The 16,292-nt window shown below is 37.3% G+C and overlaps 3 protein-coding genes across 5 annotated transcripts; 2 read left to right on the top strand and 1 right to left on the bottom strand.

Annotated features, from left to right (window-relative positions):
* Window positions 1–80: 80 nt before the first annotated feature.
* RB195_020702 (uncharacterized protein) lies at window positions 81–5,227 on the top strand (the record flags this gene model as incomplete). 2 transcript variants are annotated; one of them, XM_064189113.1, is made up of 15 exons in its annotated part: window positions 81–223; window positions 284–380; window positions 1,208–1,290; window positions 1,409–1,531; window positions 1,874–1,946; window positions 2,218–2,352; window positions 2,419–2,541; window positions 2,591–2,667; window positions 2,790–2,922; window positions 3,001–3,109; window positions 3,751–3,834; window positions 3,893–4,080; window positions 4,141–4,224; window positions 4,730–4,831; window positions 5,177–5,227. In XM_064189113.1, the coding sequence occupies 15 exons, from the start codon at window positions 81–83 to the stop codon at window positions 5,225–5,227; spliced, it is 1,605 nt and encodes a 534-aa protein (XP_064044994.1). The 2 variants fall into 2 exon arrangements, with proteins under 2 accessions (XP_064044994.1, XP_064044995.1); XM_064189114.1 differs by lacking the exon at window positions 5,177–5,227 and adding an exon at window positions 4,981–5,022.
* On the bottom strand, window positions 5,130–10,799 carry RB195_020701 (uncharacterized protein; the record flags this gene model as incomplete). Of its 2 annotated transcripts, XM_064189112.1 has the most annotated exons (13): window positions 5,130–5,206; window positions 5,653–5,679; window positions 5,733–5,850; window positions 5,907–6,066; window positions 6,131–6,279; window positions 6,337–6,510; window positions 7,095–7,205; window positions 7,263–7,375; window positions 7,910–8,108; window positions 8,352–8,514; window positions 8,565–8,685; window positions 8,745–8,904; window positions 10,743–10,799. In XM_064189112.1, the coding sequence occupies 13 exons, from the start codon at window positions 10,797–10,799 to the stop codon at window positions 5,130–5,132; spliced, it is 1,629 nt and encodes a 542-aa protein (XP_064044992.1). The 2 variants fall into 2 exon arrangements, with proteins under 2 accessions (XP_064044992.1, XP_064044993.1); XM_064189111.1 differs by lacking the exon at window positions 5,130–5,206 and having other exon boundaries at window positions 5,671–5,850.
* An 830-nt stretch (window positions 10,800–11,629) lies between these two features.
* RB195_020700 (uncharacterized protein) lies at window positions 11,630–16,283 on the top strand (the record flags this gene model as incomplete). Its single annotated transcript, XM_064189110.1, has 13 exons — window positions 11,630–11,659; window positions 12,892–12,990; window positions 13,102–13,221; window positions 13,277–13,414; window positions 13,475–13,585; window positions 14,089–14,175; window positions 14,639–14,743; window positions 14,824–14,910; window positions 14,973–15,101; window positions 15,447–15,519; window positions 15,581–15,702; window positions 15,801–15,879; window positions 16,201–16,283. The coding sequence occupies 13 exons, from the start codon at window positions 11,630–11,632 to the stop codon at window positions 16,281–16,283; spliced, it is 1,263 nt and encodes a 420-aa protein (XP_064044991.1).
* Window positions 16,284–16,292: the final 9 nt, after the last annotated feature.

The raw sequence follows: 16,292 nt of genomic DNA, 5'->3' as shown, positions 1-16,292 counted from the left end.
TTTTCTCACTCAGTGGTATGCTCCTTGATGGCTGGATGATGTGAACGAACCGCTGTTTTGAATTTCGTGAAGTAATAGTCATGGACTTCATAAAACAAGAAGTTTTGTCGGACGAGGAGGTCATAGAAGATGACCCATGTCATGGTACCTTCGAGATCTTGGACTATGAACAACGACTCATGCTTGACACCATGGACGATGACGTCATTTTCGTCCACGCCAGGTAATGGATTGTTTTCTTAAGGGAATTACCTGAAATTGTTTTGAAAGATGCTGCTTTTAGGGGACTTGGGATGGAAAGACTTTTCCTTAATCATTTGATCATGTATTCCGACCAGAAACTGCTAACAATTGTATTGAACACTTCGCAACATGATGAGGTAATTGTCTAACCCTGGATTTGTAGAATAAGCAACCTTGCGCAAAATAGTAATTCGGAAATACAATATTAAAAATGTTGACAAATCACACATTCACATAATTCGAGCCTTATCCTGTTATTCATGTAACTGCAGCTTTAGAAACCATACTCTCCCGTCGCAAAAATCTCTACAGCAATGCCTTCAGAAGATCTAAGTCTATTCATGGTTTCGAATTTGGATCTACTTCTGTACAAATCTGAAGATCAAGTGATTCAATGACTGATTTATATGAAAATTTTTTAGTTTTCATTGAATTTCACTGTCTAACAGAGTAATACTTGCCATTAATGGAAGTTACTATTCGGTTTAATCACTACTTTGGTATGACGCAGTCATAGCTTTTATTCAAAGACAGTTTCTTCAAATTCAATGAAAATAAGTTCGAAATTGTCTATTCAAGGTCATGGGTTGGGTAGGCATAGATGAGCTAACAATTGTTAGTCACCTCCGAAAAAGTGACTAAAAAATCAGAAATTGACTCCTCCATACTACTATGTCCTGGGGTGGACAAACATACAACACTCATCACAACATTTATTCATATTTTCTTTTCTGGAACGAAATGTTCAAGTGTAATTAAGGTGACATAGTGTAGAAATCAGTTTCTTCTTCGAATCTGAGCATAGGTGAAGTATAAACGCGCTGAGAATAAACAAACTACTCAAACAAAAAGAGTTTTTTGCGTTGTAGCATATACATCATGATCATTCCTAAGTTCTATAAAGTTGTGGCGATTGTTTGCATCTTCTTCAGTTTTGTGCAATTTTCTCGATTCCATATTTCAGTCATACTTCATTTCACAACTGAAGGATGCGAACGTACCTTGCCTACCTAAGCTAGTGAACGCTGATGTGTCTACCAAGGACAGGTTTGTACATTTTTTGTATATAGATGTTTTCCTGATGTGTGATATCTACAACAGTAGCGTGGTCACATATTCGGAAGACAGCGTTCAGTGTAATTGCATTAAGAAGTGAATTGTTCAGGGAAGCTGTGTATCTCGAGGGTGGAGTGCAGTTTCTCACGTCTAGGATACTGCTAGTCGACTTACTGACAGATCGGGTCCCAGTAAAAAACATTGCTGGTATTCTAGTCTATCGTGCTCATCAGTAAGTTTTTCTTGAGAGATCCAGTAATGTTTTCCTTCCCATAGAGAACAAATTATTCTTACATTGGTACTTCATTCTAACCCTTTAATACTTTTCTGTCATAATTACTCAGCTAGATCTCAATGTCATTCACAGAACTATAGTGTAACTCGACTATCCTATGGGAGACACACCGCACGCTGATGGCAGTTTATAATCCAGGAGTAGAATGTACCAGAAAAAGTACATAAAAGATTACTATCTACTTGCAACCCTCATTTGTCCTCTGAAATGTTTGAAAAAATTTCAGTAAGATCTTCATGTTTTTAAGTCCTATATCTTCTGATTTGGTTTAATTTACAGGGTTCTTTCTTCGTTCCAAGAATCGTTCATCTTACGTTTATATCGTGAGCGAAAACCTGGAGGTTTCGTGAAGGTACGTTTTTATGTGATCGTTAAATCTTTCTCTGAAGGAGTATGAAAATTTCTAACCAGGTTATTTCACTCGTATTTATCGCTTTGCTTGTCTTACTGGTTTGGAGACTGGTCTAGGCAGATTGTGTGTGCTTCTGTTAATGTTTCTTGAATCATTACCTTTTCGTAAATTTTTAATATTTTCTCCAAATAGGAATTCTAATAGACACTGTCTACTTGGCGATGAGCTCTAAATTTTCTTCCCTCAGGCACTCTAAATTTTCTTCTCTCAGGCATTCACGGATCTGCCGACATCAATCTGTGCGTTGGGACAACTGCAAAGAGTAGTGGATCGGTTGTATATTAAGCGAGTGCGATTAATTCCACGTTGTGATACCGATATAAAAACGACGCTGGAGAACTGTGCGGTAGGGGGTCTCTACTTCAAAAGCCTCATGAAAAAAATGGATTTTTCTTTAACAAACAATTTGCAGCCTGCTATGAGTGAATTTCTCGTCGATCTTCCTACCGTATTCCGCAGAGTGCACACAACTTTTGTTGAACTGTTGAAAGTTTGCGTTCGCGAACTTAAACAATGTTCTTTTATCGAGAAACAGGTAATTTTCACGCAGTTCTTCTTTTTGTATGAAATTTCTGATAATATAGGCAATCTTGGAAGAAGACACTCTTAATGTTGCCGTTTATGTACCAAGTCTGTTGGAGAGGCAGTTGAATGAGAGAAGGTGAGTCTGCGTTTTATAAAAAAAAAATCAAAATCTTTACAAATTCATGTCATTTCGAGGCCTCTGTTTCTTTTTTGAAAAATCTTATCTGTATGTGTTTTGCTTACTCCTCTAATTGACAGGTCTTTCTTGACGGAAAAACAAGGCCGCCTTATGTCAGACTTGTCTATACTACGGGAATTGCTGCAAACTGCAGAGGATATGGACCCGGCGACTGTTCTCACTCGGATCAATGCCCTCAGATGCGATAAGGAGGTGTTTGCATGTCTTCTTCTGCATATTTTCTTCTGCACCGGTTCTAGGATAAAATCTGACCACTTCCCCTTCGCGTAGGTTTTCGAGAAAAGCGGTGGTTGGATGATGTCACGGGTGGCTGCAACTCTTATTGCTGATATTGAGTCATTGTGCGGATATGGAGCCTTCAAGAGTTGCCGCTTTGTTCGTAAGTTTTCCTATATCCATTCTTGTTATTATATTCTTATTATTCCTGTTATTATTGCCTTTATTTTTTTTTTGTGCACAGGCCCTTTCGTTGATATGACATCAGTAAAGCAGAAACTAAAACATGTATAACCTTCCATAATTCCTGTTGTTTATCCGCATAATGTTTCATTCCTCACCAAATAAATCTAGGTTTCCCACCGATATAATTTTTGCCTCTAAACGGGGTCTTTTTTCCAAGGTACGAACTTTTCCATTCCTCTCTCTCTCTCTCTGATTCCACCAATTTTGTCTTGTGACAGCTTGCAGAGGCTTTTTGTGATATGTTTGCGATAAGTTTTTAAGAACGAAAACGAGTTCTATTTAATTCTCAGTTGATGATCTATTCTAGGTTATAGTTGTGAAAGTCCGCTCTTGGGAAACTGTAACAAGTCGTTAATCCGGATTTTGACTTATAAGTTGTAAATATTTCCAAATAACGAGCGTCTCAATTCAAGAATCTATTTGCAAACGTGGTATCCCACAAACAATGTTTTCTTCATAACTTCGTGTTAGCTTTATCATCACACCCGTTAGTATATCTAAGCAAATGTTCCTTCGTCAATATTTATTGTTGATTTACTTAATGTCGTTGATGTTTAGCTCCACCGAAATGGCAGGTGCTTGCATCAATTTTGGATGAGGTCAAGAACATTCCTGTTCGACCCAGTGAAGTTGGACCGGATGGTAAGTTTAGTTGATAAACATCCAATTTTCGCCACTATCGAAACTTAAGCACTTTAAGGCCCTTCTGTGTTGATATTCGTCAATAACGACAATGTAGTGCGGCAGCTAACTGATCTCATCAAGAACGGTCCTGAATTTGTCGGGTGGCTGACTAGGCGCACTTTAGGATCAGGTGCTGGTAAAGAGCCCCAACGGGCTCCTCTGTGGGATGTAGACAATGTGATTCCTTTTCAAAGAGGGAATCTGGTACGGTTTCTGATTCTTTGTAAAGCGCAGTGGTTTAGAGTTCATTTTGGATATTTTAAGACCTCAGAACCGCGAAAGGAGATGGTTTCTGATCTACAGAAGAACACACTGGTTGCAGCCAGAGCATCTAAACGACGGAGAAAGGTAATTTAACTCGTACTTTTAGATTTTTTGATGGCTCTATGTGGATTTCTTCAATGTTGTATGTAGTGGAGCAACTATCCATTGTAGGGTGTAGTGTTTCTTGTAGTTTTTTTTTTCTTTTTCTGGTATTTTCTACAAATTGATGTTATAAAATCGAAACCTCCTTGAACATTGTGTTAAAAACCACATTCTTGCACTTTTTGCAGTGATCTCACTCGCAGGTGCTTCTGTAAATTTATCATTGTGGCAATATAGTCTCTCCTTTGTTGCTCTTTTTCTTTCTTTCTTTCTTACTTACTTATTTTCATTTTCTTTGTAAGAGAAACAACGAAACTGCAATATTTTCAATACTGTAGCTGTTCATGAGCAGCTGTGGTTTCAATTCGGTTACTGTTTAGGAATTATGTATGAACGTACACATCCCTGTAACAGATATTCATATTCGGGTATTTCTGGCTACAGTGGTGCTGTTTTTTTCTACAGCTGGTAAACCATCTCTCTTCAGGTGGCTGAAGATCTTGGAGCAACGTCCAACCATGGAGGAAAGCAAACGAAGATAGTTCAGTTTGGCATTCTGCAGTACAAAAAGCGCAAAAGTGACACGCAGGTATCCGCATCCTTACTTTTTCTCTGTTTATATTTTTGTGGAATTTTTTTAAAAAATATTTCTCCGTTCTATCTGTGTTCGTTTCTTCCGTTCTTTGATACTTTTCTCTTTCCGATCTCGAATCAACAAATCTTTATTAGCCTTCTTAGAACTTTTTTCGACATGAACACTTAGAATGTGAAATGAATTAAAACGTAACCATAACAACTATAACAAACATGCTGAGTTCTACTCCAATCAAATGTTAACGTTATCTGCATCAGATATCAGTTCAGCATTTTATTTTTTATTATTTTTTTTATTTTTTTTTTAAATTTTGACGAAGTTGTTTCTGTGTCTTCATAGAATAGCGCTGAGAAGATTGCGGAACGAACTCTGAAAATGGTTATACGGTAGAATCCCAGCGGTTTCAGTCTTTGTTGAGAGTTTTGTTTATATTTGCAGCAGTCTGATTTCTAGTCAAGCTTTTTATAAAATTGTAATTTGATATCTGGAGTAGGGAGGATGGATTGCGTAGTACAAACAATAAACAAGAAAGAAAGAGAAACGCTGAATAGCACAGGTGGTTTGAGGCTGTGCGCTAATAAATACCGAGGGTGCTTCGAGAGTTACTGACATCCGTAATAATAAGCTGGACTTCTTCAGATTTTCCCCGTTTTCCCCGTTTTCACCCACTAATGATTGTAGGACGAAAGGGAAAAAAGATATAAATATATACGAAGCATGGAAAAATGCGAAGCAATGATCTCTAGTACTAATGATTTCGCGAATATTTCTATATGTTTTGTCATTTCAATGGGACCCAAACAATTTTAGTTTACCTTTCTTCACCATTCTTCTTAATGCGCCTTTGGTAAATGTGTGAAGAACTCGATTTGCATGTCTGTGTCGCTGGCAACACCCGCAAGTACTGTGACGAGTTTCGTCAATGATGCGAATTGTCTCATAAATGCATTGCTGACTGGTGTGCCTGGTGGAACAACTGGAGCTTTCAGCAACAAGGACAAAATTGACAAAACCTGAAGATTGATTATTCATGGGAGAAGTGGAAGAGGCATAAAATGAGTGCGTTTACCTCATGGAAGGGACGGAACTGCCCATCAGCGGCGTCGGCGTATCGAATTCTTGTTGCAAGTTCGGTAAGAATGGCCAGGTCATAGATGAGGGGAGAAGCCAGCAAGGAGTCTTCACAGGTGTTGTGGATGACAAAGGTTTGACGACCACCCATGAATATGCTACAACCGAGTTATAGAGGCTCATTTTCGTGGAATTATATCTAACGATTAACTTGTAGACAACCTGCAAATATATTCATCCATAGCCCTCTTGGAATCACCCACAAAAGGAACGTATTTAATGACGATGCAATGATCAGGATTTTTGCTGGTAGGGTACAGAATTTTGTTTGCTTGCACCATATCGTCGACAACGGATGATTTGGAGATTTCCTTAAAAGGTCGTGCTCAGGGAGCTCATTCAACCCTCCAGGGAGAAGAGGGACTGACCTTGGATCTGAACTGTCTTGCTTCGCTAAGATTCTTTCCATCGTTGTTCCCGAGATGATTGTAGGAAACTATGGACTCTGGCTTTAATCCGCTGCTGACCAGAAAGTCCACGAGAGCTGATTTAATTTTTGTTTGTCCAGATTTGAAATCATCTCCACCGACGAAGACGTTATGCTGGAAAAAAAAGTGGTTAAGATGTGAAAATAGGTTTTACGAAGCATCATGTGACGGGTTTTTTTTTCTATCCGGGGGAAATGTTGCACATTCGGCTTGAAAGCGTTAATAGGGATGTTTTTCTTTTTGTGACAAGTCTTTTTTCTTCCTTTTTGTAATAGTTTTTCTTTCAAACTTCTGTAACATATTTTTGAAATATTTATGATTGTTGGTAATCCCTGAAATCGTTCTCTTTGCGTTTTTCGCTACGTTAGGAAGATTTTGAATTTTCGGTCAAATCAGTATTTGTTTGGGTCTGAGCGTCAAGTAATGGAATGAAAACTTCAGAGCCATATTTTGCGTAACACCTTAGATCCGCGACTTCGTGAGATGTAAAAATAATCTGTTTTATATAAACAGCTATAGTTTTCCAAAAATTGTCATAAAGAAGGTTTTAGGAAAATGCTAGTAATTTTTGGATATTAAAGATTATTACGAGTTGTGTGCAGTCGAAAAATATGAAAATTCTATTCTATCTTCTGGAGTGTTTGTAATTCATTGTTAAGTTTTAAAATATTATTTTAAATCCAAACGAATCCACCCACTTTATGAGCTAGCTCAATAATCCCTGGTACAAGCGTGTTTTGGGGCGATCCATTAATGTAGTGAGCTCCTTCCAGAATCGCAGCGACAGCGAAAATGTTCGAAGGTGACACCTGTATGTTCATAATCAATTTTATGTTAAAAACTCCTGAAATCCCCGTTGAACTCACTTCATCGGCACTTTTATCTATGGAAGCAAGCATTTGTTCAGCGGTCATGTTTAGTCCTTCAACTACGTCGGTGTAACGTTCCGTATTCGCTGTCCACAACACAATCACACATTCTAAAATTGATTGAAAAGAAAGGGAGGTTTTTCTTCAATTTACTCATCAATGGCGATAAGATGAGCAGAATAACGTCATTAACATCTTTTGGGGGTGGGGGCCCCAGCGGCGAAAGCAGAAGGAAACCGTCGTACATTTGTGAAGTATTGGATTTTCCTATACGAATCTGTACTGTGCTTCTTTTTGGGGAGTGATTAACTATGCTGACTAACTAATCACTAAATATGGAATGTCTATCTAATAAGTGCATTCCGCGATAATCCACAAAAATCTAAAAAAAAAGAAGTGATGCGTAGTGGATGAGTGACCAAAGCAAAAGAGTGGCAGTAGGTCTGAATCTGATTCCACTTCATCGTGGCTTTATCGTTTCGGGATGTCCTATCCTACTTCTCTTTGGGATAAGCTGATCAGATGACCATGCTGCATAAATGGTGTAGTACCGTAGCCTTACTTCCTACGGGTACAGAATGGCATAAATAGGGTGCTCTCCCTCCTGTCTTTCCCAGTCCTTATTCCAATCGTTTCGAACTCACCCAAATCGTGTTTCTCCTTGAAATTCCGGATATCACGACGAATATGCTCAAGGTGTTGTTTCTTATCCGTTCCCGGAATCACATTATTAGCTCGATCACCCTGATTGGCTGCAATGAAATCCGGATAGTAGATAGATGGCATGGGTACGATTGGCTCCATGTAAGGACGTAGTTTTTCTTGTAGTTCCGGTTCGAACACCTGGAATAATGGCGGAATATAAAGGTTTTTTTTCAGATTGACGTAGGATTTATATGTATTACTGTTTCAAAAATAATACAGCGTCTATACAGTATTACTTGACTTGGTCCGGCTACTGTAGCGAAATGTGAAAAATGTACTCAATTGTGCTGAATTCCAGCCTATTGCTCTTTCACAAATTTTTTATTATTTCTTCTAGAATTAGAATATTTTTCTTCGAGAAAAATGGAAATGGATGTTCACCTGTGCACGAATCATAGCCTCATAAAGGTTTTTGTTATTAATATCCCATCCATCAATTATGAGATCATTCGGTGAAAGAATTGGGATGATCTCATTGAAAGGTACATGAACTTGCTGTTCCCCGTCCCATCCAAGGTGAACGGTTGACGTTTGAGTAACGGACCTGAACTGAGGATTCTGAATTTCCTCCTGTGCAACAAAGTATGGTCCTACCCGAAGTAGTTGGCGCTCTGAACTCCTTCCTTCGTTCTCCAAGTCATGTGTTTTTTATTGGCAAAAATGGCACCGACCGAGGTGGATCCATTGTTACCTCCGAGGCCAACGAGCAGTAGCCCTTAAATTTGCATTTCTATCCTCCAAAAAAATAAAATTCTTCCTCTAGGGTAGATTTACCTGTTTTCTTTGGCTTCAGTTGGGTTTTGAATAGATATTCATGTTCTTTTGGGGAAACCTTCAGTCCTTCCGCTGTATGCAAAAAATGATTCTTTCGGTAGTGAAATGTGGTCTCAATTTCGTTTTCGTCGCAACGAACATAAGGCGAGTCGATGATCAGCTGTGAATAGAAATATTGTATTGAACGTATTACGAGAATACCTCCAAGAAACCACTCTTGGAATTTCCCGTAAATATTTATTTTCCTTGTTCCCAGTCCGTTCAATATGTATTACTGAAAATCATTCTTGAAGTATACAGAGTCAATATTTTCCACTAATTCAGTCATAACTCTTGTCTTCCTCAGTCATTACACCATCCCCTCTTTCCTTCACTTCATTACGTCAGTAACAGATACTTTTAGTTCAAATCTTGACTCTTTTACAATTATTCTTCTTCTCCCCACGTGAGCAAAGTAAGGCAAAGCAACCAAATTGGCAATGACTTTAAGGTGCTTAAAGGTGGAATTTTGCTGCAGAAGGGAGAAGACAGCGCTGTTTGGGATGGGCGAAATTGTAGAATCTTTCCAGCACCAACTTTAATTTTTCATACTGTTGAGAACTTTAGACGATAGCAGATACTTTTACCATTGATTTCGTTTTCTTCGAATTGCGCCTGATGCAGTTGATTTAGTGCTAAAACTGCCTCGAATCAAGCTCGATAGTAATCAAAAGACTAGCTATTTGTGGTTTTATGCACCCAATAACTTTTTTTAATGATCCATACTATCTATACTACTCGGCTATTTTTGGAGTCGAGAAGTTTTTCGAATCTGGAATGCAAACGCCTTTAGCGCTACAACATGTTATTGTCAAGGTGGTAAAGGTGCAGCATGTTGATTTCTTCATTTTGGTCTCTTTTTTCTTTCTGTGGGTTATAGTTCTGTCCGTTTTTGTGGAGTTATACCCAGCATTCTTAGTAGTCCGCCTTGAATGTTCGAAGCAAAAAGATGCATAAAATAAAAGCTAGAACAGTCGCATAGCAACGAGTATATGTGAGTAGATATCCTTTTGCAACATTGTAGAAGCGTAGTGTATCTGTAGTGCAATTTAATAATTTTTCAAAGCTTTCAATAAACCAAGAGATGCATTCTTGTCGAGAAAACGCTGAAATTTAAGACCGAAATAAACATTGCATGTGAAGTTTCTGGAAACATCATGAATACATTGCCAGAAAAGCAAAAGTTTTGACCAATCTTTACTATCGCGGTTCATTCCGTTAATTTCTATGAATTATTGACTTTATTTGTAATACTTTGTCTTCATTATTGTTCTCCGCACCTTTGAAAAATATGAAAAGTACAGTTTGCTCAAAAGAAAACGAAAGGATCTCTTTATACGAAAGATTCACGATTTTAGACGTGGAATTTTTCCTGGATTTAAGGTAAAGTCTTCGGATTATACTTTTCATTTTGTCTGCGTTTTGATTCAAAATGATTGCGTAAGATTACGTTGGACAGAAATTAGTTTATTGTGGAGCGTTTGCAACGTCCCAGTGATAAGAACGAAACTTTTTTCAATCCTGATAATCACAGAGATGATTGGTATTTAAATCGTTTTTCTTTTTACAGTAGAATAAGCGAAAAGTCAATTTTGCGTGCTATTGATTCCTCACGGTGTTAATTGGATGAGGAGGTTCTTTGTAGTATGAGTTAGGTGAAAAAAAATGCTTCACTTCAAGATTAATTCGTGGAATTTCATGGATAATTCAGAAATGGAATTTATTTTACTTTTCTTTTTATAAAATCAAAGATGACCGCCCTAAACGAAAAATGTTAGGTTGTTTGCTAAATATTTCTCTCTTAAAGTGATTTCCAGAGGTTTCTTGTTTTAAAACTGCTTCCAAACCAAGAAAATTACGTCAGATTCCAGAATATTTTGCTTGAAGCTTCTTTAATGTAAGATTCTATGTTTAAAGGAGGAAAATCTCAGCACGAAACTCTGTGGAGTATTTACTCACCCTCTTGCGTTTTTGTCCCGCAGTGGTCCCATTGATTCCATTCACAGAGCCGTTCATGTCGAAATAGTTACCCTATAAGAGAAGTTTATTGATAGAAAATTCAATTATGCAGAATAATGTGAGCAAAAAAGGATCGGATGGTGCAGAAAATGACAAATTTATATAAACACAGCGAAATGATCGTAAATGACCTTGTCATGGCTTTTATAAACATGTATGAAATCTGATATGTTGGTGTAATAAACACAGAAACGATGGCGACTCGAATCAGAGCACATACGGCAATAAAGCACAGTTCATTTGATTTTTATTCTTATCTACTAGGTTACAAAGGGCAATAAATTCGATTCTATAAAAAAAATGGCAGCACTCGAGTGTTTTCCAGAGGGAATGCAGCGAGTTTTTGAGAAACCTACGGAGTCGGGGCACTTCCCGGAAGGATTTCTGGATGAATGACTAGGAAAGAAACAAAAACAATGCTGAGAAATAGACGAAACGTCAAGAGAGAGAGAGACATTTTGGTTTTCCGGCTTCTGCACTCATTAGCGCTAGAGAGCCGTTGCTATATTGATTTTGCTGTGCATTTCAGGCTGCATAGAAACGGAGAAAAGAAATACGAAAATCCTTTAGAATCCAGGAAAAAAAAGCGTTTCACTGACTATTTTTAAGTATTCGAAATTAGAAAGAACTTGACGGAATTACCTTTAAATTACGGTCTTGTGATGGAGTTGTTGATAGTTGGTCGGAATATCCAAGCCCGTAAGTAGTTACCTCTATGACAGAACTATGATTGATAGAAATTAAAGAGGAAACACCGTTGGTACTGACAGATAGTGGTGACATGAAGTGTCATGACCATCGTTGTCACCTCAGATCTCTTTTTTTCCATGACTAATGTACTCGGCTTATTAATGGAGGTGACATTTCGGCAGAGGTTTTTTCTTCTTTGAGAGGGAGAGGAAAAAGGAAAGGAGAGGAAAGGAAATTGTATAAGATGATATAATGTCGCTAATTCTACCGAACTAATATACTATTCCTAAAGGTTTTCACTACAGTATTTTCAAAAATCGATTCGAAACACACGAGTATCAGACTTCTTGTTATTTCTCATGGAGAATTAATCACTACCTTCGTACTAAATCCTTGAAACACTGAGATTAAATAGGTGAGATTAGACAGGATTTCTTATCTTCTGTAGCAGGAGAATGGCCTGCCAATTCAGCGGACAATGTGCTGAAAAGGACCAACTTTGCTGGATAAAACTTAGCGAAAATTCTAATGAGCTTTGTTCTTCCTTGTTTTTGTTTTATGGGACATCGATGAATGTTTTCGAATAAATTACTGAATAGATTTTCTCAGAACTGCGTGAAATAACGGGACTGGCAGTGGTGTCCGCAAAGTATTAAAACAACGACACCCTGAGGACTCGAGAAATAGGAAATTGCTCATCAGTAAGGAATGCTATGGAATGAAGACTCCTCTGCAGCTGATGCCCTTCCCCCTTTTGCTAAAGGATGCCATTTCTCAACTGATGAAAACGATTGATAGCGATTTGTACTTTAAACTGCTTCTTCTATTAAAAAAAAAAGAATTTGTAAGAATAAGAATAATAATAAGATAAGAATAAGAATTTGTGAATTTTACATATATCACAGAGGAACAGAATGTAAATATAACTTCTCAACAGTGGTCCGAAATCGTGAAACTATCCGTGACTTAAGGCAGTGGTTGTAGTTTTGACTACTTTTCCATGGGTGCAGAACAACTTTCACGGTTCACTGGAATTCTATAAACATATTTGAAATTATTAGTGTCAACATAGTTTTTTTTTAGGACTTTACACTCGAAATAAAATAAATAAATGAAATTTTCACTATAAAATGTTTTACGAAAGATGGTTTTGTATGGTTTATAGTCGCAGAGCTAGTTTTGTCATGGGAGATTCTGGTGGCGTTTCTGATGTTTTAGTGTTGTCTACTTTAAAATAGAAGAACGGAGCTTCTAAGTGATCTAATAATTTAATTATTGAGTAATAATTAATATAATTTGTAATTATTAACACTAATGTCGTTAGATACACGTACAGAGCGTTCCATGGGTTGTCCTGTCGATTTTGTAACCATTTGTATTTAATTGTATACTGTCTCAGCCGGAAACCTCTACTCCATCCGTAACAACGAAGCCTGAACCTCCCGATGATGGATATGAACCGACCGAAGAGGCAAAAACTATTGGAGGACACGAGAAGGTGTGGTGATACAATTACAAGTTAATTTTTTGGTTATAAAATTGAATTCTTTGATTTTAGTTATTTTTTAGCTGATTTTAAACTTTTACCAAGTAATTTTTCACGATGTAGGTACCTCTTGTAATAATGGCATATGGTGAGCGTTATACGATCCTAAAACAACTGGAACAAATGAAACCAACAGTGATTATCCTTTACAATACTGATGTAGTTACTTTAAGACACATTGAGGTACATCCATCCGGGTTATCCTTCCAAATATCTAAGGTGACTTGCTTTGCTTTAGATGTATAAAGCTTACCATTCGAATTTATTCCTGCATATTTTCTCATTGATGTACCGGGAGTCAACGGAGGAGTCACGTTATTTAACAGCTCTTAAGAATGAAACTGATGCTTTTGCATCACTTTTCAAAGAGGAAAAGGTACGTGAACGGTTGCTATCCCGATCCTTGATTTGGTACTGTATTTGTCCATCACCGCAGGTTCTGTTGATTCCCCGCCGATATGAGACTGAACGTGAGCAGGTACTTCGTCTAGAGTTATCAACACGAGACGGCGGAGGACAGGCGCCGGATTCGGATGAAAGGCCAAAGGTAGGTTTCATGGATTCGATATAGGTTTCGGTTGTATTTTTGATGTTTGAAAAATTGTTCTGTTCTGGGATTATAATTCTTGCCGCAGTTGAGAAAAAAAACCTATTGTTCTTATTCTTATTTAAAAAATTATTGAACTGTCGCAAGGATGTTGCCTTTTAGTCTTCGCGCTGCATTAACTTAGTATTATCCATGCAAATTTCTAGCGAAATGATAAGACATTTTTTCTTTGACTTTGTGTACGTGCCTTACCTCGCATCTCGCCCTCTTTTTTTCTTTTGCTTCTTTCTTCGCATGGAAATTAGTCTCGACACATTCTTGCTTCTGTCATGGTTTGTAATGTAAAAAATCCGATAATTTCCTTGCATCCATAAAATTCATTTCATTTCCTTTTATTTTTCCGTTTAGTTTCTCTTTTTTTCTACTTTATTTTTTTTCATATTTCAAAGGAGGTTCTTGTAACTTTGCTGGTCTTGGCTAAAAGTTGAAGAATCATTATTCAGGTGATTGTTGATATGCGTGAATTCAACAGTGAACTTCCTACTGTACTTTACAAGAAAGGTTACGATGTTGTTGCAGTCACTCTTGAGGTAAAGAGTTCCTTTTTAAAGGTGTTCAGTGTTTTGAAAAGTTTTGAAATTGCACATTTTGAAAGCAACTATTTATTTCTCCAGTGGATGTTGTGGATAGGTTTGTGAACCCATAGTTGTTTGTCAGCTATTCACGAGTTTAATTTGGCTAAAAAAAAAACAAGGTTAATTTTTTAGTTGTCATAATCAGATTGAGTTGATATTTGACTTATTCATCCTAAAATTGATGTTGAACCTACTAAGCAATATTGTATTCGCTGTGTGATACAGTATTTTTGTTTCTATAGCATAATACAGTTCTGCCCACAGATATATAAATGTAAATAGAATATTTTTTCTGCTGTACTAGATGCAGTCAGGTTCTTTAAAGCTTTAATATAAGATGTTTTTGGTTGTTTGAACGTTTTCCTTCTGTACCACTGTCACTGTTTTTCATTTATCATCATTTTGTTGTTGTTGACAGGTCGGTGATTACGTTTTATCTCCTGGAATCGCAGTTGAACGAAAAGCTCTGGACGATCTGACGCAGTCTCTTCAGTCCGGTCGTGTGTTCAAACAGTCTGAACAGGCGAGTTTTTTTCTCGTGTTCAAGGTTATAAACATAATTTTAACTATTAATACTTTACCACTAAAATATGGTAATTTCAGATGATACGTCATTATGCGAATTCAGTTCTTCTAATTGAATCAAATCGAAAATTCGAGTCAAAAATAGTTAACGGAGGTCCATTCCAGGTATTTTTTTTAGAAATTGGGAGCTCCAAAACACATAACTGCTTGAAATAGTTGTGGTCTAGGGAGAATTGACACGACATTGTCGTGAGGTTCGAGCTCTGTTGTGTTCGTTGTTGCGAGCAAGTCCAAAACTCAAACTGATTTGGTCGCTATCGCCGGCAAACAGCGCGGAGTATTTTGCGGAGATGAAGGTTTTTTTTACTTATTTTGCTTTGATATTTTCACTATTTAGCTTTGATGAATTTTAAAGTGAAGTGGGCAATGTAGAAGATAAATTCAGAACCAGGATAATGCTTCCAGGGTCTGTGAGTAGAAGAAGAGAGTTATAGGATGACCATGTGGTGTGCTCTACCAAATTCTATTCGTTTTCTGGTATCCCTACTAAACATATTTCCTTTATTTTCTCCTCGATGATCCCTGAGGGCAGCGGAAATTGCGGAGATCCTAATGAGACGTGAAAATCACTTAGCGCCATAATCTAAAACAAAAAAAAACAGCGCTATCCACATTTTCATGGAGCAGAAAACTGGTTTCAGCTGAATCGTCCTGAACCAGATCCGGAGAAGGCTATGTCACTCAAAGGAGACGATGCTTTTGAGCGAGTTGAAGGTTGAATTGTAGAAAATATCTTATTACTTAGATATTGCCAGTATTTTCGCTTTTTTTCCAGAAGATCTTACTATTTCTCCGGATAAAAGACGTAAACCAAATCCAGTACTGTTACGACATATGTCTCAGCACTTACCTGGTATGGGTAGAGGAGATGTGCAAACGATGATGCTTAGTCAGAAGGTTCGATACTTTACTTGTCATTTGTGCAGAAAATTATTTTAAAAAAATTAAATTAATTAATTAAATTATTGAAAAAAAATTATTTGCGCTAATTTCAGGTGAAGAACTTACGCGAGCTGCTGATGATGTCTGCCGAACAATTACACGGTGTAATTGGATCACATGCCGATAGGATTAGTGTGTTTTCAAATTTCGATTTTAGCTCTTCCGGGTAAAAGTTGACAATATTTATATGCAAATATTAAATACTAGTAGGTTTCTCCTTTGTTTATGTGCTCTTACGTTAACTAATCTCTTTTTTGTGTCTTTCTTTCTTTCTTTTTACTCGTTTACTTTCCATTTTTTTTTCTACTGCTGGTGAAATCACTAACTTATTTGAAACTCTAAGTAGAGGCGGGTTTAGTGACACGTTTTACCTCATCCTCATGATGTTTTTCGATTGTTGATTGTCGTTCCTTTATGAAGATTTTAAGGTGAACTGTTCTGTTTTTTTTTTAGAAAAAATGATATGTGTGTGGCTCTGCAACCGAGAAATCTTTGCATCAAAATCATGCAACAGACGGAGATTAAAGAAGTGTTGAGAAGGGAAT

This window comes from Necator americanus, chromosome II (genome assembly GCF_031761385.1).
Source record: "Necator americanus strain Aroian chromosome II, whole genome shotgun sequence".
NCBI classification, from domain to species: Eukaryota; Metazoa; Nematoda; class Chromadorea; order Rhabditida; family Ancylostomatidae; genus Necator; species Necator americanus.
The sequence above is the reverse complement of the archived record's forward strand: the minus strand, read 5'-3'. Positions and strand labels throughout refer to the sequence as shown.